The sequence below is a fragment of the Dermacentor variabilis genome, chromosome 3, assembly GCF_050947875.1.
Source record: "Dermacentor variabilis isolate Ectoservices chromosome 3, ASM5094787v1, whole genome shotgun sequence".
NCBI lineage: Eukaryota > Metazoa > Arthropoda > Arachnida > Ixodida > Ixodidae > Dermacentor > Dermacentor variabilis.
Window position 1 is genome coordinate 78,283,497 of NC_134570.1, and position 25,141 is coordinate 78,308,637.

General features: G+C 50.4%; 2 protein-coding genes across 3 annotated transcripts in view; both read right to left on the bottom strand.

The window, feature by feature from the left end:
• Nucleotides 1-563: 563 nt before the first annotated feature.
• Nucleotides 564-23,912, bottom strand: LOC142575923 (uncharacterized; the record flags this gene model as incomplete). The annotated part of the gene is made up of 5 exons (XM_075685724.1): nucleotides 564-884; nucleotides 3,401-3,574; nucleotides 5,193-7,318; nucleotides 17,522-17,835; nucleotides 20,605-23,912. Coding segments are annotated over 5 exons (5,970 nt in total), but the record flags the coding sequence as incomplete, so codon positions are not given.
• Nucleotides 23,912-25,141, bottom strand: part of LOC142575924 (uncharacterized) — a 350,863-nt gene continuing 349,633 nt past the window's right edge. For both annotated transcript variants that reach the window (XM_075685728.1, XM_075685727.1), the window contains one exon: nucleotides 23,912-24,242. The gene's annotated coding sequence lies outside the window, so the exon portion shown is untranslated. The remainder of the gene's footprint in view (nucleotides 24,243-25,141) is intronic.

Here is a 25,141-nt window from a genome sequence, read left to right on the forward strand (position 1 = left end):
CAGGCGCAATTCAAAGCACATAATGAAATTCGAACAATTTGGAAACTATTCCACACGTCGTCTATTTCCAGGTTCGCTTGCATTTGTTAAATTCTGGGGTTTTACGTTCCAAAACGGCGATATGAATATGAGGCACCCCGTATCGGGGAACTCGGGACTAATTTTCACCACCTTGGGTTCTTTAAGGTGCCCCCAATTTACGGTTTACAAGTTTTCTTTTTTGTGTGTGCGTGTGCATTTTGCCCCTATCAAAATGCAGCCAGGCAGCGGCTGGGATTTGATCCCGCGCCTTCGGGCTTGGCAACCACTGGGCCTCCACCGCAGGTCGCCTACATTTGTATCAGTGACGTCATTCAGACTCCAAAACGTACACTTAGAGTGACCCGTTGCTTAGATACCGCCTACCGAGCGATTGCACGGTGCATTTCTATGCCCTCGCGCTTAATAGGAGTTGTGATCATGCGGTTAATTACCGTTCTCGTTTCTCTACGCTTACTGTGCACCAGTCGAAGCAAGCAGGCCTCACGTGCATGACACAGCAGATTGACTGAAAACAACGTGCGTACAGCAGCCCATGCTGCGAAAACTTAACTTTATTAGGAAATTTGGAGAAAAAGGGAGAGAGAGAGAGACAAAATAAGCCCACCGAGAGAGGTGCCAAAAATGTAGTATCATACAAAATGAGCTCCGTCCATCAAAATGAAAAAGATGAGCGACACGCGTTGCCGAGAAAAAACTTCCCCGAGTCACAAAGAAACATGAGAAAAAAAAAACTAACGAGAAAAATAATGGTAATAATTAAGCTCAAGGAAAGCCCCTCTCGTCTGGTGAACCCTTCAATTCTTCGTCGGTGCTTGCGTCTTCAACTTGCTCCACAGTTTTGCCTGCGAATGAACATGAAAAGCGAGCACAAGACATGAAGTGTGGGGTTTTATTAGCACCACGCACTCAATATTATACTGCTTGAAAGACCGAAAGTATAGAGGTGCAATCACACGTAACGCGTTTTAACGAATTTTAGACAAGAATACACGTAGTACTAAACCTACATCGTGGAGCAGTTGAAATAGACTAAAGAACGTGCACATTTGAATTCTAGTTAACAAGTTCGCGACTGTGCGTTGTGCCATCGCTAGTACCATAGAGGACCGGTCGAAGGCCTAATAAATGTAGTTTTATAGAACCTACATACATAAAACATCCACAGCAGCGATTCCACGCGCCACGCTATTGAGTAATCACGGCCGACATCTGTTTGTCGAGGGAGCGTTCCTTTTTCGCCCGTTCGTGCACAAATTGATCCTGATGGCACCTGCGCATAGGGCAACCGTCGGCTGCTCTAACGAGCGACGGCCTTTCCGGCAGATCAGGGGAGCGTATTAATCTCACAGTCCTTTGATCTCGCCGACATCCTAGCGATTACATACAAAAGAACCTGGCAACTTCATCACGGCGCGAGAGTGGGCGTCGTGTCGGTTCCGCATGAGGCGCTGGGAGCCACAGGTTGGCCCTGTATAAGTGAACGCTCATTCGTACTCACTCACCAGTACTTTGTTTTTATCTATATATTCACTCGCATTCGTTTCTCTACACACTCAACGGCACCTCACTGGCGCACAAACAAGCTCGCCAACACTCACTCGCGTTCGAAGTCGCTTTCATTCACACTTACCAACACCCACCAAACCTCATACTAGCGTGCACTCAAACTCACCAGCGCTTAAGCTCGTACTGACGTCCATTCACAATCGCCGAAAATCCCTCACCTTCACCCTTATATCCGCTCAAACGCACTCTTACTGAATTTCTTTGATATGTCAACCAACATTCGCGCTTCATCATGCTCACTTATCCTCAATCTCGCCGGTACTCATTTACAAATGTCGAATCACAGCTTGCGTCACTCACTCACACTCTATATATACCGCGTCTTCGAATACCGTAATGGAAGGAAACATAGCATGGGGGGGGGGGGGGGGAGCATTACGTCTCACAGCAAGCTTGGCAAGCCAACTCCCTGAGAAGCCCCCCCCCCCCCCCCCCCCATTGTCGCCACTTTTCCTCTCTAAACGTCGCGCCAACAATTGACCTCAGCGTCTCAAGTGTATTGGCCGCGAATGTTTCGTTCTCGGTACTTTCTAATCGATGCGCGCTTGCTCAGCAGCCCTGTTTGCAGAACGTGCACAGAGCGCAGACGGACAGGGATAACTAAACTTAGCGCGCGCTCTGGCGTGATGATCACGTGTTGGGCGAATTCGTGTGTATTCCATCGTGTTGCGCAATGCTCCCTACTAGTTCTTTCCTTCCTCCATGATAATAAGAGCGTGAAGCCAGTTTGAGTGAGTGTACTCGTGAATGGGCATACGACCTACGTAGGGAGCAGCAGGGGTTACCTGAGAAGGCGTCTCATCGGTCACTGCGCAACTACTGCGGGGCGATCAGCGAGTGCACTGTATTTTACGTGGTTTATGTGGTTCGATCTTGCGAAAGAAAACGTGACTGCGCTTGGCGAAACTAAGCCGCCTCTTCCATGTCAGAACATGGTACCGACGCTTTAAAAAAAGACATTCACGCAGAAACTCCTCTGGGAGTTGTCGAAGTACGCGTCAGCATTGTGCCACTTCCTCATCTCCACGGAGCCGGGTATCATTATCAGTGCTATATATATAAAACTTCTTACGGCCAGTACAAACAACAGCGCTGCGGCGACATGATCTGGTGCAGACGGCGGCCCAAGGTGCATTGATAGCGCAAGGAAAGTACTGCAGGTGGCCGCGCCAGGTGCGCTGCTCACGTCCCGATCATTATAAGCCGTTATCGCTCTTTAGTGCCTTATCCATGCGCATCCAACCATTATGACCCGTGATCAAACGTACTCCGGCAGCGGCTGTGTATTGAACCGCCGCGGGGACCGTAACCTGAAAGCGATCTGCGATGCGGACAGAGTGTGTCGAGTGCTAATAGCTCCACTCGCTGTGTTTTTGCCGCTTCGCGTTGAAGAGGCGCGAAGGCCCATATCTTGAAAGCGATTTGCGAAAGGGGCAGAGTGTGGTGTGTACCGAGAGCTTCGTGAGCGCTGTGTCTCGTCGCTTCGTTCCCGTTGAAGCGACAGGCAGCAGGAAGGTAAAGTCGCTCGGTGCTGCGGGCTCTACCTAGAAAGCGATTGTCTTACGTGGCGGGCGGACGAAGGGACGGATGCACAGTGTTTCTCGTTGGGTAAGCGTAGAAATGCTTACGCATTTAAAGATGCTCCTTAGTCCACGCCAGATAATTTCATTAGGTGGATACGCGAAACTGCCGACCTATCTCCGAAGGAAATAAGCGGCGCTCGGAGGTTGGTGCATTATATACAATAAAGACAGCAAAATTGCCGGAAGCGTAGTCTATGGAATACACCCACCTGGCACTGCTCGCTGCAGAAGGTCTGCGTCCTGCAGCAGCTGCAGACGAACTTGACGCGCGGATCCCCGCAGTTGACGCAGGCCAGCCCTGCTTGGAGCCAGGACATCTCGGGCGCCGATAGCTTTGGTTGCAGCGAGAGCAGCTCGGAAGGCAGGCCTGCCTGCATGCTGACCTGCACGGCAAGGCACCGGGACAAAAACATCAGCCAATAGCGTTGCGTGAGCGCTCGAGCAGGGCGTTATGTGGACTGCAGAATCATGCACACATTAAGTTTCCATTCAGCAACATTGATAATTAATAGCTACTCCGACGACAACGACCGATTTGAGGAACAAGGCAGAACACACCACGCACAGAAAACTCAGTAAAAAGCATTTTTGTTCACGTACATGGGCTACATTATGTGTGCCGAGTTTTCATGCGCCACTTGTGGCCACTAGAACTATGTAATATTGCATGGACGCAAATGTCATACTCATGTTGCATCAGAAGAACGATATCCGGGGGAGCGACAGTATTTTGGGTGGGTGTCGCTCAACGACACGACCTTCGCGCTCGCGGAAGCGTCCCAGGGGAAGATTCAGTGAAACAAGTAGCTTGACTGGTTGTTTGGAAATATATGATGAGACAGCGTGGCTCTTCATTAGGAAAATATGTGGTGCGGACTCACACGTACGAAGATTTGTCCGTTATTAATTTGCGTCAATCTACGATAATTACAACGCAAGACCCACTAGCCCAACAGTAACTCCTCGTGAATAATATCGTCCAGCGAAGTGGAGTCTTATTCCCCCCCCCCCCCTGTCTTGTTTCAGAATAATACTTCACCGCCATTTTAGCACTCGTACAAGTTCCTTTTCTTCGCCAGACGGGTTTTCGTCGAACTTTAGATTGTGTTCTTTCTGTTCGCGTTGTTCCATCATCACGAGGTTGGGATCCCGACAAATATTTAAAAAAACAGATAGTAGCTAGTCGCGCTTCCTTGACACAAAAGATGTGCGGCAAGGAAGGCATTGTGACCGCAAACTAAACAACATATACCTTTCCATAACTGTTTGGGGGTGGCCAAATACCTCTGACAGCCGCTCCCTTATTAAATGTCGGTACGCTGATTGCCGATTAATAATCACCTGACTATTTCGTTTAAAATGGCAAATATAAAATATGAAAAGAGGGACACGTGCTCAACGGAAAGTTAAACACAGCAGCGTTAGAACCAGGGTCAGCTTACACTGGGCTATTTTGTACAAAAGATTTAAATGCGACACAACATTGGCTAGAACAAGCTCACGGGTAGACGGCCGTATAACGGTGCAGAAGACAGACGGCTAGGAAGGTTCAAAAGGGAGTGCATTTCCCCTTCATTACTCCTCTGCCGTATCGCAGAAGGGAAGTAGCGTACTCATTCGAGCCATTCTTTACAAATGACTCACTCACGAAATAAAGAGTAGCGAAATTTTTTTAATAGGATAGTCCAATAAGGTTTCCCTGATATCATTCGCATTATTTCGCTGCTGCTGTCACACTTCTCAGCTCTAAACGCACGGAGACAAATACTAAAACACAATTCAGAAAAACAGCAAGCACTGACAGGACAAATAACACGACGAAAAGACATGATTCAAGAGACCACTGATGGAGTCATAGTCGCAGGTCTTCTCTGTTCTTTCGTGGTCTTTTACTTAGCCTGACAGTTTAACCACTGACAGTTCAACACGGAGAGCATCGGCTTTGATCATGTAAAACGACAGAAACAACCGTGTAACGTAGCGGAAGAGAGGTCTACTCACCGGATTCTCCTTCTGCAGTAGGTGACTGATGTGCTCCCAGGCAGTGGGCCTGTTTTTGGTAGCTTGCTCTAGCAGCGCCTTCTGGTAGAGCTGCTGTTGATGTTGCTGCTGTTGCTGCTGACTAGGCATACTCTGCTGCTTCATCTTCTCAAGGAGCGCGGACGCCTCGGCCTGCGCTAGCGCGGCTTCCTTGTTGACGCGAAGCTGCTGGTACAGGCTGTACGCCATGGCCTGATTGTACATGCTGGCTGCCGCAGACAGACCAGCGCGACCCAGTGGGTACGCACCGGCAGCAGCGGCAGCCGCCGCCACTGCCGCCGCGTTAACGCCAGCAAGTGAGCCACTGGAGCTGAGGGCCAGGTTGAACTCCTCTTGCTGACGGGCCAGCTCAGCTGCCACACCCCTGGAGTCCTCCGTTCTCGCTGCCGCCGCTTCCGCGAGTCGCTGGTGATGGGAGGTACGGGCTGACGGGTCACTGGCCATGCCAGCCAGTGCCTCAGACCTCGACAGAGATGGCGTGCTTCCAGCGGCGCTGTTGTGCTGCTTGGCCAGGGAACTGGGCACAGAGGCGGCCTTTAGAAGAGCTGCAGTGGAAGAGGACGAAGCATACTCCCGCAGGGCATCGCGCTGCAGGTGGTGGGGTAGGCCGGCGGTCAAGGAAAGCGGTGCGCCGTTTGGTGCGTTCCACCAGTTGGACACACCTGCCGCGGCTGCGGATGACGAAGCCATGGTTCCGCTGTTCACCCCTCGTGACGTGGACGTTTGAGCGACCGGAACAGTGGCAGCTGGAGTCGCCGGTGGCATTGGTCCTTTGGGAAGCAGCAGCCTGGGTGGCCTCTGGCTCGACGCAGCTGCCGCAGCGGCAGCGGCAACAGCAGCAGAAGAGGAGGATGACGACGACGACAACGCCGACGGGACGCTGAAGGCCGACTTGGAAGGCGCTATCGATGGCAGGGGCCTCGGCTGCCTGTTGTCACCGCCGCGAGGTGACACAGAGGAGCGCGCCGTAGACGATGTAGGAGGAGGGACCGCAGCAGCGGCGCTGGCTCTGTCGTAGGACATGAGGCCTCGGCCGGGAGAGTCGCGCTCGGACCCAGAGTTCGCACGTAGTCGGTGTGGCGCCGGTGTCCCGACAAGGAGAGGGATGGGCAAAGCAGGAGAATGCTGCGCCTGCTGCTGCGCTTGCACAGCAGGCTTCTTCTGGAGCGGAGGATCGGTCTCAGACGCCAAGCCAGCGCCCAGCGACGTGAGGTCCGCCGTAGCGGTGGCCGCCTGCGCCACTATGCTCGGGACGTCCGTGAAGCCCGGACTGTCGCTGGATTCGCCAGAGCCGGAGTCGGGACCGAACGCTCTGATGACGGAGCAGATTCCGGGGTACTTGCTCTCAAGCTGCTTTAGCGCATCTTCCTTGGCCGTTCGCAGGGTACTAATGCAAGCGAGCTCTTTCTCCTTGTACGTGGCCAAGATGGTGAGATGGTGGATCTGCTTCTTAAGCTCCACGATCTTGGACTCAAGCGTACTCATGCCCAGCTTGTTCTCTGGAAAGCTCATGGGTGGCACGGAAGCCATGTTGGACGCCTTGCCCAACGGTGGCTGTTGTTGCTGATGCTGCTGCTGTTGTTGCTGTTGTTGCAGCTGCTGTTCCTGGTGCCTCGCCGTGAGGCGAGCGTTCAGAAGAGACTTCGCTTCGTTCACGATGTCGGTGTCGCGTCCTCGTTTGGCAGAGTCTTTGGTCGGTTCGGCCGAGCCGCGAGCGTTGCGCGTCTCAACAGTGACCTGGACGGGAGACGAGGCGGCGCTCGAATCGCTTTCCTTTGGTTTTCGACTAGGGTCGAGCAGCAGACGCTGCAGAATAGAGTCCGAGGCCGGCTCAGAGGTGCCAGTGGTTCCAGCGACCCCCGGGGATCCGTTGCTCGAATTACTGTCAGAGCCGTGGGCTCCGCGCCTATCGCGTTCCTTGGAGCGAGTGTCCTCTTCAGCGTGCGGTGCCGGGACGTGTCGAGAGGATGCTGAGTAGTTGATGGGAGAGTTGGCCAGTGCCTCCTCTGGTGCAGACTGACTAGTGGTGGCCATTTGTGGTTGCACCTTGCCCACAGGAATGTCGGCTTTCGCTCGAAATGATTGCTCTGAAAGAAGGAAACAGAAACGCTGCGCGAACAACGCAAGAGGCGAACAAAACATAAGGCAGCATTACGTCGTGTACCAAGTTACGAAAGACCTTCCAAACAGCTGTGCGCCATCGTTTATGGTCTCGTGCTATGTCGCGCCCCCTTGAGCAGGACCTCTATAAAAACCGATCGCGGTTACTTTGGCTGAGGCAGATTTACTCTCCGTGCGCCGCTGCGGAGGAGACCGTGAACACGATTCATCTAGGTTATCGCGCCTGAATAGGCGGGTTCCTTTTTATCGCGGCCGTGTTGACAGGACGCACGATAAGTCTGTTTGCTTTCCGCGCTAGTCTAACGGCGCTTTAGAGAACAGATGTCGGTCCTTCAGAGCCCTGCCTGCTTATAACATGAAGGGGAAAACTTCCATCACGCAGAAAAACGAGGCCAACGTTGCCAAAGCAAACCCGATGCAGACATTAAATATACCAAAGCCAGCACTCGCCGTCGTAGCAAGGCGCATTGCCTACCGTTCTTCCTTTTAAGCTTCTAAAAACATGGATGACTCACATATGGCGTGGGTATGGTGAAACACCTGCAACGGTAAACTTATACTTAGCCCACCCTATACACACAAAGCAGCGCTGTTAGGTGAATATTTCTGAATTTTGCTGCTTTACGATAACCTAAGCAGCAATACAAGATCAGTTCAGATTAGTAAACTAATACTGCAAAGTTCCATTTCAAGTCATAAGGCGGGAGAAGGTTAATTATTACTGAATAAACTAAACATCAAATTTCCCTCCATTTCTAGAAAATTGTGCGAAAACCTCGACACGGGTACGTCCGTGCGTCATCATGATTTTCAACGCATCTTTCTTTTCATTGGCAGGTTTGGCACAAATCACGCATGCCTGTATTCTTGGTTTCATTAAAGAGCAATGTAGTCATTTCACAAATTAACAGTTGACTAACACAACGCTTTCAAAACCCGTGATATTACGCAACGGCTAGCTGTACCGAAACTGCGGAGCGACGTCACCCTGCATCTCGCTTTCGATTTTTTTTTTTGTCTGGCTTACCAAGGCTTATCTAAGGCGAAGGTTGCAGTTTTACTATTGCTGATGTCTAACTTGCTAACACAGCTCAACATAATATCAATTACTAGTGTCCCTCTTGGTTGACAAAACCCCGACAATGTTGTTCATTTCCTCGAGCGTACCATTTATTGTGTGCCAATGCCAAACACGAGTTTCAAGCCCTGCATTAAGCGATATATTATGGTGACGCGCTGATCTCAACAACGCTTATTTAGGCTATTCTTGGCAAGGCTAGATACCGGTATTAACAAACAGGACGCGAAATGGTACGTCAGGAACGGTTGTATCGTTTTCGTTGACGCATAATAACAATATCTTAAAAAGAAGGACCCCTTTCAAGGGTTACTGAAATGAAGAAAATATCTTCTGACCTCTACTGACCCATCAAAATCCTAGTCACATAACACGTTTTAATGTCAGTTCTTGTTATCAACCGGTCTCTTACGAACCTGCAGAAGTTCGTCCTCGATCACCTGGCACGGGCGCACAGTATACCTCCATGCATATGGACATAGTCTGTTTCCCTCATTTCTTCAGATAAAATCGTCTTTCATCTGCCTTAACACATGGACACATGTTTAACATCACGCAGCGGTTACTCGTGTTAATTTTTTTATTCTTGATTGTCACGTCAACGGGTGGCCTTATAAATGCACCATACATTAATTTTCAGTCATCGGTGGCGGTGCAGCGGTACGTCTCACACGAGGTATACAGCCATACCAAAACCGGTGGCGACAAAATCATTATACGCTTGGCATATTCTATCGTCTGCATCTAGTAATTTCCTATACCGAAATATTGATTGATTGCCAAATATTACGTAGAAAAGAAGAGGCTCCAATTACTATATGCTCGTTCTATAACTTCAATATTAGTTATAGAAATAACGTAAGACAGCGTGGGCACTGAGCCTGAGGATGCTAATAAATTTCGCGAGCATGGGAGATAGTTCCAAGTCTCCAAGAACTAGTCCTGCTACACGTTGGCGTTGTCACGCAACCCACGACGCGAACCATCGAAAATTTGAAACCCTGTATACATCGTTGACTGACAGCAGTTCTTAAATCGCAGCGTCCTGCTTAGTGCAAGTGCTTAGTGCGTCGTGCTTAGTGCAGGCAGCGCAGGCACATATGCTAATCTGCCTGTGTTTACCTCTCGCGCTGCCAAACATCGCTTAGCTATCTTTTTTTTTTTTAAACAAGAAACGCGACACAAACCTCGCAACATAATAAACAGCTAAAGTATGATCTCACTTTCGACTTGCGAGCTCTTGCAAAACATCGCGTTTCCTGTAGACAGCGTTCGAAAAGCAGAATGCCACAAATAGCCATGGTTATTAGTAACCATGACAACGATCACGTCCGCGCCCACGGAATACGGATGCGGAACTGCGTTTGCAAAGTAGAGCACGCCCACGCGGAATCACGAAGGCGCGTCCGAAACAGTGCAGGCCGCTTGGCGACAGGGTCAGAAATTTAACTTGAATAAGAAAAACCGCCGGGCTCTCGGGATTTTCTATGCGCTTTACGCAAGCCTTGCATATGTAGATGGCTTCCGACCGCTCTAAACAGCGCCTTTTCTGTTTGCGTATAGGAAGATTTCATAGCGTTCAACGACGATATTCCAACGCTAGCTTGCTCGCAGAACTGAATGTGCTTTTACTTCTGGCTTGAGTAGGATCAACTGTAGGCTTTGGTTCTTTTACCTGCAGGATACGGCCTAGACTACAGACAACTTTATTTCCATGTATAGCGGACCGCTGCAACCCGCAACAGCATCTTTCTATGCTAAGTTCGCCACCCACGATGCGTTAACAATACATTGAGTTCGTAGAAGGACTGACAACTGGGCAAGTCTGGACACTTTCGTCGTCAAGAAAGTAGCGCGACGCGCGTAATTCCACCAAGTGATCGTATTGCTATATTAAACACAGGGCCTTGACTCGCATTAGCACTTAATGGTGTGGACACGCACGCACAGCAGACGAACGTGAATACGCGTTTCGTATTCTACGTGGAGTTTGACGCGAATCAATTGCGACTCACCTATACAGCTCTTTTGTACTTGCTAGGGTTAAAATTTAAAAGCAGTTAAAGGCACGCCCACTCTGTCGCGCCATGACACGGCGTCAAAGAGAGAAAGCCCTCAGAGCAAGAAAAAAAAGTATGAAGCGAAAGTAAGAGACGGAGCAATCGAGTGCAGCAGCGAGAGCTCCGGATCACCTGCGGCACGAGAGATATCGATCGGTGGCCTTGGCCGCCACTGGCGGTCACCTCGAGCCGGGAGCGATACGAGGTGCTCCGGCGCACTTTTGTCCTCGGAGCGGTTTCGCCATATAACAGCGCCTACAGAGCGCCAAGTGCCCGCACGCACGCACGTACGCATGCATACATACACGTGAGTGAGTTTGGCGTCGCTTACTTGGCTAGATACGGAGAAGCACTGTGGGCGTGAAATAAAAAGTGCGAGCAGTATTGCTTTGGCAATAAAAATTGAGAGGTCGCGGAGGGACGTGGAGGACGCACAGACAGGCGAGCCGACTGCGTCACGACGGTAGCAGTGCAATTCACGAGAATGTGACGCAATGTGGAGAGCCGGTTGATAAACCTGTAGCCCCACCACGTGCGTTCCGGTTAAATGTCTCATGCTACGAGGCTCTGCAGTCGCTGTGGCGGTCATTGATAACATAACGCAACGTCCGTCGCCGGGACCAACGGTCCGTCAAGGCCTTCTGCGCATACATACTTGTTTTGTTGCCGGCTCGCTCGCTCAATTGATTGATTGACTGATTGATTGATTGATTGATTGATTGATTGATTGATCTTAATATAGTGTGTGGACAGTTTTGCCCTGAAGCCTAACATAGTATGGGGAAAGAGTGCATTTTCTTCCATACAATTGGTCAGGCGCGTTAGAATGACATGCTCTAATATTTTACCTATACACGATGCATAGGAAATTGGTCTGAGGTCCCTAAGGTTTAGTTTTTTGCCTTGTTTGGCAATCATTATGATTTGTGCCGTTTCGCACTGTTTTGGTGTCCGACCTTTTTTCCCCCAGCACTTGAACACATAATCGGCGAGGGCGGCGACTGCCTTATCTAAATTTGTGAGGGCTTTGTAATTCCATCGGGACCGGGCGCAGATTTGGTATTCAGTTTCATAAGTTGTGATCTTACCTTTGCTTCTGTTAGGGGTCTGTCAACGGAATCATTTTCTTTGCCCTTGTACGGACTTAACTGGTCTTTGGTTGTATCCCCTGCCTATCTCTCCTTTATTTCTTGTACTAGTTCTTCTCTACCTTCCTATTTATGCATAATTTTATTTAAGTTTTGTCGTTGTGCTGTCTTGCTCTTTTCCGAGTCTATCGATATCTTACGAGGTTCCATGTCGTGGACAAACCCATTTGTTTTTCCATCGTATAACACGTTTCGTCACATTTTTGTCTGCATTGTTGCTCAGCCTATTCCGCAATTTCTTTGCTGAGCGTAGCTATTTTGTTTCTATGTCTCTAGTTGTGCTTTTGTCTATTTCCACCTCATCTGCAGGCTCTTTTTCGCTTCCCACATATGTAATAGTTTGCTGTCTGTTTTGTCTAGTCCTTCTTTCTCTGACGTGTTCTCAGTTGCTTGTTTCGGGTTTCCTAGCTATTCATCTATGCCTTCTGTGATATCACTTGCTTCCTTATCTCTAATTTTTCTAAAGGCGCCACATTTAATTGCCTGTAACAATTTACCTTCCCTGTTTTGTGGGCCTGCTTTAAAGTGGTGTCAGTAATATAACGATCCCATGTCCATATTTTCCTGTGTGTTGACCCAATGCGTTCAGATTATATTCTTGGTGAATGTAAGGTCAGGAGTGGTGTCTTTGGATACGCCATTTCCAATCCTGGTTGGGAAGAAGAGTTCCGCTAATGTAGAACTTTGATAGCTTCCTTATAGCGCCAGGTCGCATGGCGTGCATTAAGATCTCTAACTATAACAAGTGCTCTTTTGTTTGCAATGTCTAGGATTTTCCTAAAAAGCGACGTAACCTTCGTATTACATGTAGGACTGCCACATACGCTTAATATAAATAAACTTTCTTCATTCTTCTTGGTCGGAATGAACCCAACTAGAACATGATACACACCGTAAATTTCTTTATCGTGTTCGATTGCTTTAAGATTTCTTCGCGCGAGTGTAGTTACGGACGCTTTTCCATCAGGGGGTCCATAAGATTTGTAGCCTGATAATTTAGCCATCCCTACAGTATCCTATAAGGCGATGACATCCGGCGCCTCCTTTTCCTCTAAGAATAGCTATTTAGTTTCCCCGCTTCCGGCGATATCAACGGCAGTTACACTGCCAAATTGTATACTGATTACGTCGAGCCATTTTAAATTGGCCCTTCCCCTTGTTGGGAACGGCCTGCAGAGGTGCCGACATGCAAGGTTTTCCGAGCCAGCTGCAGCAGCGGGGTTGGCGTTTTCTAGGAACCAACCGTCAGTCTCCAGCCGAACGGCACCACTAGGTCTACTGTGGAGACTTGCTTTGAAAGGACAAGGCGTTATTCCGCAGCCTCTTGGCGTCACGATGTCTGCTGCGGCGACTGACTGTGTGAGGAGGACAATACGGCGAGTCAGCAACTCTTCGTCGCCGAAATGCCGGGACGAGGTCGGGGAACCAGGCTTTGTTAGTGAACTCGCTATCACCGACCTGGTCTGTCGGGAGAGGGGGAGTTCCTGAGGGAATGTATTTGGCGGCAGCGTCTCACGCGCCTTTCAAGACGCAAGACCCAGTTCTGCGAAGACCGTTTCGCCTCGGTGGGGGCAGTGAAACCTGTGCGGAAGTGTGTGTGTAAGCCCTCCCCCACAAAGGCGGCTCGGCTACGATGGCTCTGGTCGAACGTTTTCCCTCACCTAGGGATCTAGGGAGGATAGAGCGCTTTTAAGGAGCTGTTGCGCGTCTCCTCAGGATGTTTTCTCTCGCAGTCATGCTAGACTGATGAACTGAAACGTCCTTATGTAGATACTGTAAGTAAACCCATATTCTTCGTTCTCGATGAGAACAGGTCTCTCACTTCAACGTCCTCAGCGTGGATGAGTTGGACGACGGCATGGGCCAGCTACCATCCATTTCATGCCAGACTCCAAATATTACACCCTGTGATTTTAATCACTTTGCTCGTAGCCGGTCTGTTGCATGGTTTAAAGGTTGTATTAATCGGGCCCACTCCTATATATGCCTCAAATCTGTTTGCGCGTTCTTCACCGCCGTTAGTGGGCTTTCTATGCTATCTATTCTTTGTCTTGTTTCTCCAAGCTGCACCGGCAATCCCGCGAATGGCTGTTGCAATGTCTTGGTTAATTCTACGAACATATTGTCTACTTTCTTTTCTACTGTTTTTGATATTCCACGATTTTCTACGTGCGACATTTCGTCTGCTCGTCTTTTTGCTACTTGCGCTCCTGACGCCTGTACTGGCACAGGTGTTGGAGCTCGACTAGGCGATTGTAATGTGCTAGTTGACTCGCGTAGCAGATTTTGCATGAATTTAGCCTTCCCCTCCTTTGCTTGATTTCATCCCTCTGGTTTCGCGTTTCCTCAGGTGAGTTGCTTGGCATTTTTTTTTTAATTTGGGTTGGTTCTTGTCCTAGGGCGAATCCTGCTGTCCCTCCCTCAGAGGACCTCTCAGACGGGAGAGAAGCAACGGACATCGCGCTTGCCCAGCTCTCTTGTATCCGGCCACCCCGACTTCCATCAGGATCCTCTCGGGACTCCTAGAGATGACGTCCTTGTTCTTGACTTGAATGTGGCCTTTGAACTGGAGCTGTCTTTGGGCGAGGGCTTGAATCTGGATCCGCGTAGGGCATTTTCTTTTTCCCCTCCGGCGAGTCTGGCGAAGGAGCTGGAATGATCCCTGCTTCGCCAATCTTGCGATTTTTCTTCTCGGGGTTTTCCGTTGCGTTCTCTGCATTTCTGTTTTGTACTGTTGTTCGTCGTATTCTTCACATTTTGTTGTCCATCGCTGTAGGGCTGTCGATGTAAAACTCTTCCAGATGTAATGCCCGTTTTATGTTTTTTCTTGTATAGGGTACATCTATATTCGGCACTACGGTAGTAGACGAAGCGCGGCAGAAAGGTACCTTCAAAACGACAACCACTGAGTCCGTTTGTCCCATACGTCTTGCGTGTAGAATGGTCAGGCTTCTCTGGTTCGCCAGGCTCCCTTCTATGTCTTTTGACTTGTCATACGTCGGGATTCCGTGTTTAACTCCCTTGGATGCATCTGCCGGCGCTTTCATATACGCGGCCGTTGCGCAGTTCTTTTGATGTATTTGTCTTTTCTCGATATCGTCGTAAGTCGTAGCATTTTCCAGAATTGGCGCGCTCACGACTATTGTATTCCGTCTCACGTTGATTCGAAGTGTATCTTCTCCGCCATTATCCGATTGCATTGTTGCCGCTCGTAGGAGTTCGTCTCTGATGAGCCCTAGATTTTTTTTGTTCGCCTCTCCATTCGCCTTGTTTCGTCGTTCATGGGCCACAACCCATCGGTTATTGTTGTCGTACTCTTTGGGAAATGTTACCTCCGCAACTTCCATTTCGTAGGCTTGTTGCAAGCCGGGGACCACACAGTGCCACCGCGTCGACGGACCAGAGGGGTGGCGTGGTGGGAACTTTAAAGAGGTGTTACGGCTAAACAATTGGGCCCACATGTTATATCATGGCGTCTTCCGAGCGGGATGATCATCCGGCACAAGTTGTGATGGACCAAATTTCTGCGATTGTCCTTGATCCGCAGCGAAAATGAAGAAATATCAGAGCGCATTCGAGAGGCGTCCAATCGGCTCGGCCCCGTAGCAGCGAACCCCAAATATGTCTATAAAAACTTTTATTCAGAACTGTTTGGCCGAAGGCATATACAGGCTTTTTCTTTCTTTCTTTCTTTGTCCGATGGGGTGCAATATTTTGTTATTTGAGTACCTTCGGTCCAGACAATCTTGTTGCATCATGTCTAGTTTTGTTACAGTTGTGACTTGTCAATGTGAAGTAGCGTTGTTAGTCAGTGTAACAAGTTTCCAGAACTTGTGTAAAAGAGTCAATTATTTATTTACATCTTTCACTATAGGACAAAGTCCAAGAGCCCACCTGTTCGACGTGACTGCAACGGGGCACTTGAGGTGGCCTTCAAATCTGAAGCTTCTGTACACCTTTTCTTAAATTCAGTTTCGGAAAATTAACACGAGGAACGAGTCGCTGCAGTGTTAAAGGTTCTTTCCGTTTAAGGGTCGATTTTAGCCGTTTTCAAGGTCCCGCCTTGGGATTAGTCAACTCTGCGGCGAAAACTTTTGCCATACAAATACATGCCACGAGCAAAATGACACTGGGCCACCTACGAGATTGGAGCGATCTCGTTTTCCCTGTACATTTGCAGGGCTGATAGCACAGGACGCTCGGCGGCTGCAAATTCCGTGAGCTAGTGTGTAAACTACGTGGCGTTGCCGTTGTCGATGCGTCCGACGTTGTTTAGCAACAACTACCTTATTTTCGGTGCATACTCTATTATGGGATATGCGCCACGTTTGAGGCTGATCACCATTGTCACATACGCCTTCTTTGTGCGCCGACGCTGTTTTCACGAGCATGATAACGAAGAGTTGCACGCGTGTGCACCGTCAACATTTCGATAACATTTTCTATTCGATGCACATGATGTAGTGCTTGTCCACGAGCACAGGGCATCGCACCTACACGCGCACCCCCTGTTAAGCAATGGCTCAGTGAATATCGCGCTCGACTCCAAAGTGCACATTGCTTCACCGGCATGGGTTCAAATTTTAATGGAGGCGGATTGCAAAGAAGTTTTATTGCAAGAAGTGAAGACGACGAAGTAGCCTAACGACGATAGAAATTGACGTTTTGTGTCGTCGGGGCAGCGGTCCTCGTCAGCGTAACAGAATGGACGGACAGACAAGGCAAGCCCGGTTCCAAGCCATGAACTGATGTCGCGGTAATACTGTTTTGTTCAAGTTGTGTTCAAGATACGGCCATACGTACAACTCGCAGCGAATTTGATGCAAGTTAACGCGACAGAAGTGCATGCAACTTAAAACGCTGTAACACGTGCGTCGTACATTTTTTTTTTAATTCAACGAGCATCGCTAAGGGACGCACATAGCCACCGTTACTAGCGACTACCTGACACAACGCACGACAAGTGAGTCGCGCGTCCGGGGTTGGAAAGGCCTGGTGCCACGTAATGGGGCCGTCATTTCGAACAACTCGTTTCCAATCCTTGTGGCGCGAAACAGTTGTGGCCTAGTATCTGGTGCGTCGCAAGGGCTTCGACGTAAGGAAACGACAGCGTAAAAAGAAAAAACGGCACAACAACAACAACGAAATTTATCATTCGTGCCGTGTTTCCGAAATTCTCCGCTGTAAGTTAATCGTGCTGGCAAAGGAGTTAATGACCCGACAAAATATTTCACGCCTGCGCCATTTTGAAAGAGTGCGTCCCTGCTTTCGCCTTTACAGCTGGCGCGTCGTAAGCAGACCCGCAACCTCGCACGGCAAGGACGAAAAGGATCACTCACAACACAAACGCTTGTGTTGTGATCCTCTTTTCTTCGTCCTCACCGTGTTAGCGCTGCTGCTTGTCAAATATGAAATGCCACCAACTCGCGTAAGTTTTCCTATACTAATGGCGCACAAACATCAACAAAACTGCTAGAATCAGTTTCAAGTGCTTGGTTTGAAGTCCTTCTAATGTACACGACGCGACCACAGGATCGCTCTTAAATGATGACGCTTGCGTTTCGAGTTCGAAACGGAGCGCTTTGCCGGACATTGTCAAATTCTCCCACCTTGCCAAATTTGGTGATGACGGCATTCTGAGCCAATCGAAGAGGAGCATAGCAGCCTCTAAATGGCTCAAATTGCCGCCACGCCGGGCAATGATGTTTTGATAGCACGGTATAGACTGTCTATGATGATGAACGGTAGTGCATACCTCGAGAAAAACCGCTTCTGCTGTTATAACCGGCTTTACAGCACAAGGCACCACCGGTCTCAAAAATGAGGACATTCATAAGACCCATCGAGAAACCGCCCATACAGCACGATATAAACGGTTCTCACCTTTCAGTGACAAATCGAGCGGTTCCAAGCCCGGCAGCGGCGGGACGAAGTTCGCCATCCGACCGGAGACAGATAGGTCGTTGGGCTCTTCCTTGACCACGATGATGTCCGGAGACTCCGCCCTGGAAGGCGACGTGGGCAAGGACGCTGGCCACTGGTACAACAACGATGACGACGGCCCCACCGCATAGTGGCCAGACGAGGAGGTCGTCCTCCGGTGAGCAGCGCTTGGAGGAGACGTGGTCGTCAGGACGCTCTCACTGGCGCCGGGTCCGTCGGAAGCGCTGGGCGCTGCTGGGGAGCCTCGGACGCTGCTGCGGGAACGGACGAGGCCGCCAAAATGTCTTTAGAAAGAGTACTGACATCATGGAGGAAGGAAAATGACTAGGAAGGAGTTTCACGTGACAATCTCGAAGTCTAAATGCAATATATATATATATATATATATAAAGAAAAGGCCCATCGGAAACACGCCCTCCCTACGCCATACGCAAGCGGTAGTTTCTAGCTGCCAAGCGCTCAGGGTACGGGAGAGTAGAGCGGAGAAACGCCGACCAGGGTCGACGGTGATGAGGGCGTCGCTAAGAGTTACCGCGAATCCAACAGGTTCCTGAAAGGAGGTTTGGCACCCATGGTGGCCCTATTTCCCAGAATTCAAAGCGCAGATGGGCATCTGAGAGGAGTAGGGGCGTCAGAGGAGTTTGGCTTGCCGAGGCTATAGGTTATGCCTGATGCCATGCTGCCTCTTCAATTATTTTTCTTACTTCCTCCGTGACTGACATGTATCTTTAAATTCGTAGAAACTGTACCATTCGTTTCTCTCACGTAAAAGGGTGAAGTCGACATTATCGCGACGTCGACACAGAACAAAATTTTCTCGCGTTGTGTAGCAATAAGGCTGGGAAATGATCATCTTTATAAAATATATAAGCAGGCACGTTGACGCATTTCATGTGGCTGCGCTTGCGTGGGACCGCTGCAGCGCCCGCAGAAATGGGGCGATCCAGTGTATCATGACATCATGACTTCGCGACGCATGAGCTCCTTGGTTACTGAAATTGGTTCGTAGAAACAAGCATTGTAGTACATTATTTACGATGCTCTGACTTTGACGGTTGCCAGGATGTCTTGCAGTGCTTAGAGGGTACGGAATTTCATTTCGCGCTAGAAATATGGCATGTGTTAGTACTCCTTTAAAGTAAGTCCTAAATGTACAGCCGAATGGAAAGGCTTTCGAAGTACGCAAGTCCCGAATAATGTTAAATAGAGCATCCGTACACTTTCCTTCAGGTAATTCTCATATTTAAAAACAAGACGGGGAGAAAACCGGTGATAAGGATGACGAGAGGAACAGGGCTTCTAACAGTCGACGCTAGAGGACCGACCCTTTGGCTGTGCCTCGCAAAATACGGAGCACTACGTACAATGACTCATGCATGTTGCTCCCGAATGGTTGCTCATTTTCCCACTGCTTCTCGAATCGGTCCAGAAATTTCCTGAAAAATCTAGAAAATGCGCGTGCCAGGAAAGCTGGAACAAGTCAGTGACCCTAAAATTATTCAATCGTTTTCACTTTCTTTACAGCAGTTGGTAACTCTTTGATGACAACGCACTCTTCAAACAGTGCGATACTGCCGAATATTACGGTTACCTAAGTGTTATCAGTCAATCTTAAGTCGTTCAGTGCATGCAGCAGCAAGCTACCGGCAAGTGCTCCTGTTAAAATAACGCATTTCTTTTTCTCAGAGATTTAGCTGTACGTTTGACCACTGCGTGCAGTTTCGATGAACATTGTCTACTGTCCTTTCACACGTTAACTAAGTTCACTGGACAGTGCCATTCTTTCAGATTGCAGCCCAACCTGCGCTTACCTTCAGACATGCAGGCGAATGTGCAGATTTTATTAGGGGAGCACAGTTTTAGCTAGGTTACAGTACTGCGCTATTTTTTTGTCTCTCTCTCATATGTAGACCTCACAGTATCTGCTGTGTCGAAAAAAAATTTAGATTAAGCTTAGCTAAGTACCGATAAAGAAACATTTTTCAGCGCTGCGTCAACAGTCTCAGTCTTGTCTATGAGCAGGCCCGGTGTCAGCGAGATAAGAGGTACCGGGTGGGCGTAATCAGCGTGCCGTGTTTTGAAACGTGACTCTGAACAGCAGCGCGCTGCTATGATGACGAATACCAAATGGAGCGGTCCCCCGGACCTGTTGTGTGTTCGTGGGATAAAAATCGTGGGCTGCTGTAAACAATGATCAAGTAGAAAAAATTATTTGAACGTGTTGTGTAAAGTTTCCATGAGAAATATGCAATTACTTGCCAGTGCACTGTAAAATAATTTACACACTTAAAAGTGAGAAAGTGTGTAAATGTGTTTAATTCACACCCTTATGATGTCAGTTATATAAATCACACCCTAATGGTGCGAATTATACACACATTTACACCCCTTTTCACTTTAAAGGATGTAAATTATTTTACAGTGTAAAGCCAATTATGAAATCGGTATGAATACGTTATGAGTTCTACTGAGCGAGCACCCAAGAAATCGTCTTGGTATGCTTACGAAGCATTAAAGGCATGAAATCGCCCTTCATACATCAAAAGGAATCCTCACTAGCACGCATTACATGTCTCAGAAGTAACCAGAAAAAAGAAAAACATCGAAGCAGCGTAAGTCGGAGAACTTGTTCGCGTGAATTTGTGCAGAGGCATGCACACGTTTATATCTAACTACGATTTGCCCCTGTTTACATGCACAATCATTCTCGTGAACAAGCGTGCGAGGCCTATCGGTAGCAAGGTATGCTTACTAGCGATGCGCAGCTTCGGAATAAATTGGTTCCGCATTACGATAGAGCATCACGTATGAACTTAGAGGAGAGAGTAGACACGCATGCGTTATGAACTCGCCAACGCTCTTCTAGTCTCCTGGAATAGTTACTACGAGCTCATTTCCAAGAGCAGCATATAGCGAATTCCACGTCACCTACCAGTCCTACCGTAGCACCCTCGAAGTGCCTACAGGTGCAAGTACACTGAGCCTACGTTTTTTTTTTCCTAAATTACCTCCGTGACTCTCACCTGAGGGCTGACGACGACGATCTGAGAAGATCTCGAGACGAGCCTTCCACGGTTACACCTGCAGCAGCGACGACGCTAGCATCCGGTGTCCCGATGTTGTCTCCCTCTTCGTCGTCGAGACACACGACACCCGCGTTGGTGGCCGCCTTTTCCGATTCACACACTGCACCACCACCGCCGCCGAGGCGCTGCCGCGCCGGGTTCGCAGCTGGAGAAGCACCGCGCAGGCGACGAGGGGGCGACCGCCGCTGACGCGACGCGCGCGCACCGGAATGAGCGTCCACTTCGCTCTTGTGCAACGTGGCGCGCACCGTGTCCGCGGCGTTGTCGCCTCGCGCACCAGAGGCGGCGGACGCCGGTGCGTCGTGGCTCGAATCGTCCGTATCACAGATCACCAGTTGCGACTCACCGTCATCGTCGTTCTCGTTGTCCACACCAACACTAGCGCGTTCACTAACGAGGCCATATTGAGGCGGCGGAGGCGGCTGCTGCTGCTGCTTTTGTCGTCCGTGCGAATGACCTCGACCGCGGGCGTCCGCCTCCTGAACATCGCGAGGCGCGTTTTCACGATCACCACCACCGGCTCCTGATCGCGCACTCGCTAGGGGGCTAAGTTCGCGGGGCGCCGTCGTCACGCTCAGCTCCATGTAGCCAAGTTTGGGAGGTTCGGAGGATGATAAATAAATACTGGAATTGACCGGTGCGGAGGAACAACCTTCCGCGACTAGCACGCGCGCATCACCATCACATTTCACGCCATCACTGGCACCGGGAGCAGCTCGAAGTTCGTCACCGGCACCGCACGAGGCCGCCTCGTCGGCAGTCAAGGACAGGTCCATCTCCTGAGAAGCACCCCAAGCCGAGCTCAGACCATCCGCGGTCGACTCCGTGTTGGAGCTGTCCAAGTCCGAGGCGAGGTCAACGGACCGGCGCCGACGCTTGGCGTCGGGAAGCGACTGCGCACCGTCCCGCAGCACGAGCAGCCCGTTGTCCGGATGGTCGGTGGCGGCACCGTCCTGCTGCTGCTCCTTCTGGTAGCAGGAGCGCCGCCACTGACTCCTGGTGAGCATCCGCTTAGTGGGCACGGTCTCGCGCTTCTTCTTGTAACGTTTGCCACTGCCTCTGGGTCTCGGAGTTTGCGAACTCTGTTCAGAGGACGAACCGTGATCAGAACTACCGCGTCGTCGTCTCTTGGCTGCGCCTCCGGTCGCGTCAGGGTGCTCGTCGCGGAGTACGCTGCCGAAACAGATCTCGTCGTTTTCACCGGCAAAATCTTGGCGACTGAAGCCGTTGGACTCACAGAAGCTGCTGATTACGTCCTTTAAGTTGGCCTCGGACAACTTGGACGGTATTTGGCCGCCAGTCATCGCGATTCTGTCGACCATGTCATGCAGCAATTGCTTGACCGTGAAGTCGACGTCGTCGTTCTGCAATGCCATCTCCATGGCAGCCATTCGTGCTCGCTTCAGTGCGTTCTTCTTCTTGGCTCCCAGAGGGCGGCCCCTCTTGCGGAACTTCTTGCAGTCGACGCTGACGATCTTGCCCTCTTCGACTGTAGTGAAGACGCTGATGAGATTGTCTAGGTCACGGTCAGAAGGAGCGAGACTACGGGTGCATGCTGAAGTGATAGACTTCACGGTTTTGTCACTGCATTCGAGATCGTCGGTGCCATTCAGCAGTGGATATGTGTCCTCTTCCTTGATTTGGGTGACTGGACGCTTGCTTGGACCCGCTGCGGACGCGACCACGTTTTCGGACGCCTCATCGGCGACGCCGTCTACAGTTGTAGCGCCCCCCTCTCGCGAGTACTCCGCGCTATTGGAGCGCGATGCACGGCCAGGAGACCACTGCAGGGCTTCCGTACTGTCAGACTCGGCGTCGCTGTCACTGTTGCATGCCGTCTTGTGGTCATCGGGCAACGCCACGCCAGAACACTCTTGCGCTGTTGAAACCACGTCACCGGTGACGTCGTCGTCACAGGCCCTGGCTGGGGGCGATGTCGGTGGTCTTTTCTTCACGTCTTCGTCGAGCTCCCCTTGTCGCGCTTCGCTCGCATCCGATTCGGAACAAGCGCCTGGAGGTGGCGAGGTTGCCGGCTTAGCCGGAGTGCGCAGTTCGCGCTCTTCCGGAGCGGAGCTGCCGCGGTCGGTGTCGCCGTCGTTAGGACTGCCGTTGTGGCCGACGCGACTATCTTCCTCCACACAACGCGGCCTTGCGTCCGGATAAGCGGGCAAGTCTAGAGCAGCCCCGCCGTTATCGGCGGCGCGCCCGTCATCACAATTCACACTCGCCACTGGCCTACCGAGGGCGACAGCAGAGTCGGGAATGGAGCGGCTATCGGCCGTGTCGTCTTGGCAGATATCACCATCCGGCTTTACTATTAAGCTGTCACGTTGGGCGCACCCTTTGTTATCGATATTGTCCTTTTCGGCGAAGTCGTTGTTTACGGGAGACGAGGCTACGGTTGTCCTTTCCCGAATTTCGGCTTCGGTCGCGCTTGGCACTTGGCACTTATCGTCGGCCTCAACACAACTCGAGTCGCTACCGTTCACCGGAATGTCACCGGTTTCATCGGAGCCACCCGGTTTGCTCATTTCTGCGTCCTGCGTTGTCCCCACTAGGCGCAGCGAGGCTTCGGAGTCACACTTGGCATCCGCCAGCGTTCCTTTTGCTTGACTAGGGGTGCTCGCAACACTGCGGAAGGCGTAGTCAGGCTGGTAGTTGAACCCGTATATGTCGGGCGCCGGTAGGACGATGCGGAGCGGCGAAGTTGCAGCGCTTGCTGTGGAGCTCGGCTGCGGCGGAGAACTGGCGACGTCTTCTCGGGTTCTCTTGGCGTTCGGTGGCGAAGGGCAAACGCCGTCCGGCTTTTGCGCACAAGGAGGTACAGGCGGTGAGAAAGATCGCTCGGTGTCGTCGGACGATGCGTCGAGAACTCCACGGCTCTCGCGGCTTCTCCTGGGATCGGTCTCAATCAGGAAGTTGATGATGTCCGACAACTCCTCGCTCTTGTACGCTTCTTCGTCGTCGCTGCTCCTCTTGACCTCTACTCTGGGAGGCAGTCCCGAACACGCCTCGACGCACTTCGGCGAGTGCGAGACACCGCTACCCTTGTTGGTGTCCACGACGGCTTCGTTCGAGCAGTGCACCTTCTTGGCGCCACCGCGGCCCGTTGCGGCCTCGGACCCGTGGGCCGGTTCGCATTGTGCCGGTTTCTTCGTGCTGAGCGCCAACTTAGCCTCCACTGAGCCGCGAGAGAGGCCGTTGGCTAGGCCGTTTCTGGGCAGCTTGAAGACTGTGCGTAATGCTCAAGGTAGAGAGTGGACTGACGCTGGTGTTCAGAGGTTGAGAGCGAGGCGCACCCTCCCGCAGCTTCCAGCTCAGCTTAAGGACGTTCCCTCTCGAAGCGGGTAAACGACAGACGTTACATTAGTCGTGGACCGGTATCTCACGCACGAACTGTTCCCGTAAACCGGAATGCGATGCTTGAAAGTGACGGCTCTTGCGAGTGATATTCCGGGTGCCTAATGGCGATGGAACGCTACCGGATTCATTTTAGTCCTTGCCAAGAAGCGGAAAACGCTGACGTTGCAAAGTGCGAGGAAAACCACACCGGTGGGCTCCACTGCCGAGTGTTTCTGCAACGAGAGAGTACGAAGCGGGTGAATGGCAAAGCTCGCAGTTTGGAGCGATATCACAACACGGCATTATTAAAGCACAGTGAGGAATTTCACAGCGCAACTTTGAACGCTTATTTGCTGTGCCTGCACGCTTTGGTAGGTGGGAAGATACAGGCACGCGTATTATAAGCTACGCTTTCGGGTTTATGAAGGTAATCTGGGGACACTAGCTTCTGCGTGGTTAAGTCCCATCCAGGTGATATCAAGAAACGTAACCCTTTGCTGCTGTTTGAACTAGAAGATTCTTCGAAATACACAGGCTTGAAGTAGTACGTTCGATAACGCCCACTGAAGATTCTCCATTTCTTAAGCGCAATAATAAAGCCATGAATCATGGTTGCCTTTATGATAAGGTTGTGGTGTGTATCTTGCTGTCTGTAAAGCCAATATTTTCTTCTTGCACGCCGCGTTTGTAGCACTGATAATCCCGTGTGAATAGCCCGCTCAGCCACATAATGCTAGTGGATAGCTGGAACAACGTATCATTCTCTTCACGCCAAAGAAGTTCAAATAACTAGAAAACAACTTTAAGATTAGCTGAGATTTGCTAGACAGCATGCAGAGGGAGCTGACATATAGTTGAAAGCAGGCTTCCGATTACGAAAAGATTACTTATGATACCCTGGCTGCTTTTTCTCCTACCGCCGTTAGATTCGTACTTTATCTCAATGATTTCGTTCGTTATTTCATATAGAAAGCATTCCGCAGTCAGCACGCTGTTTGTCCCTTCCGATAACATAAGCTTTTGCTAAGCCAAAACAACCGAAGGTTGGAATTCCTCGGTGTCGTGCTGAGTAGGTATTGCAGCTATGAAAAGCAGGATGCTGCCTCTGTTCTACATACGCAAGTGCGCACAT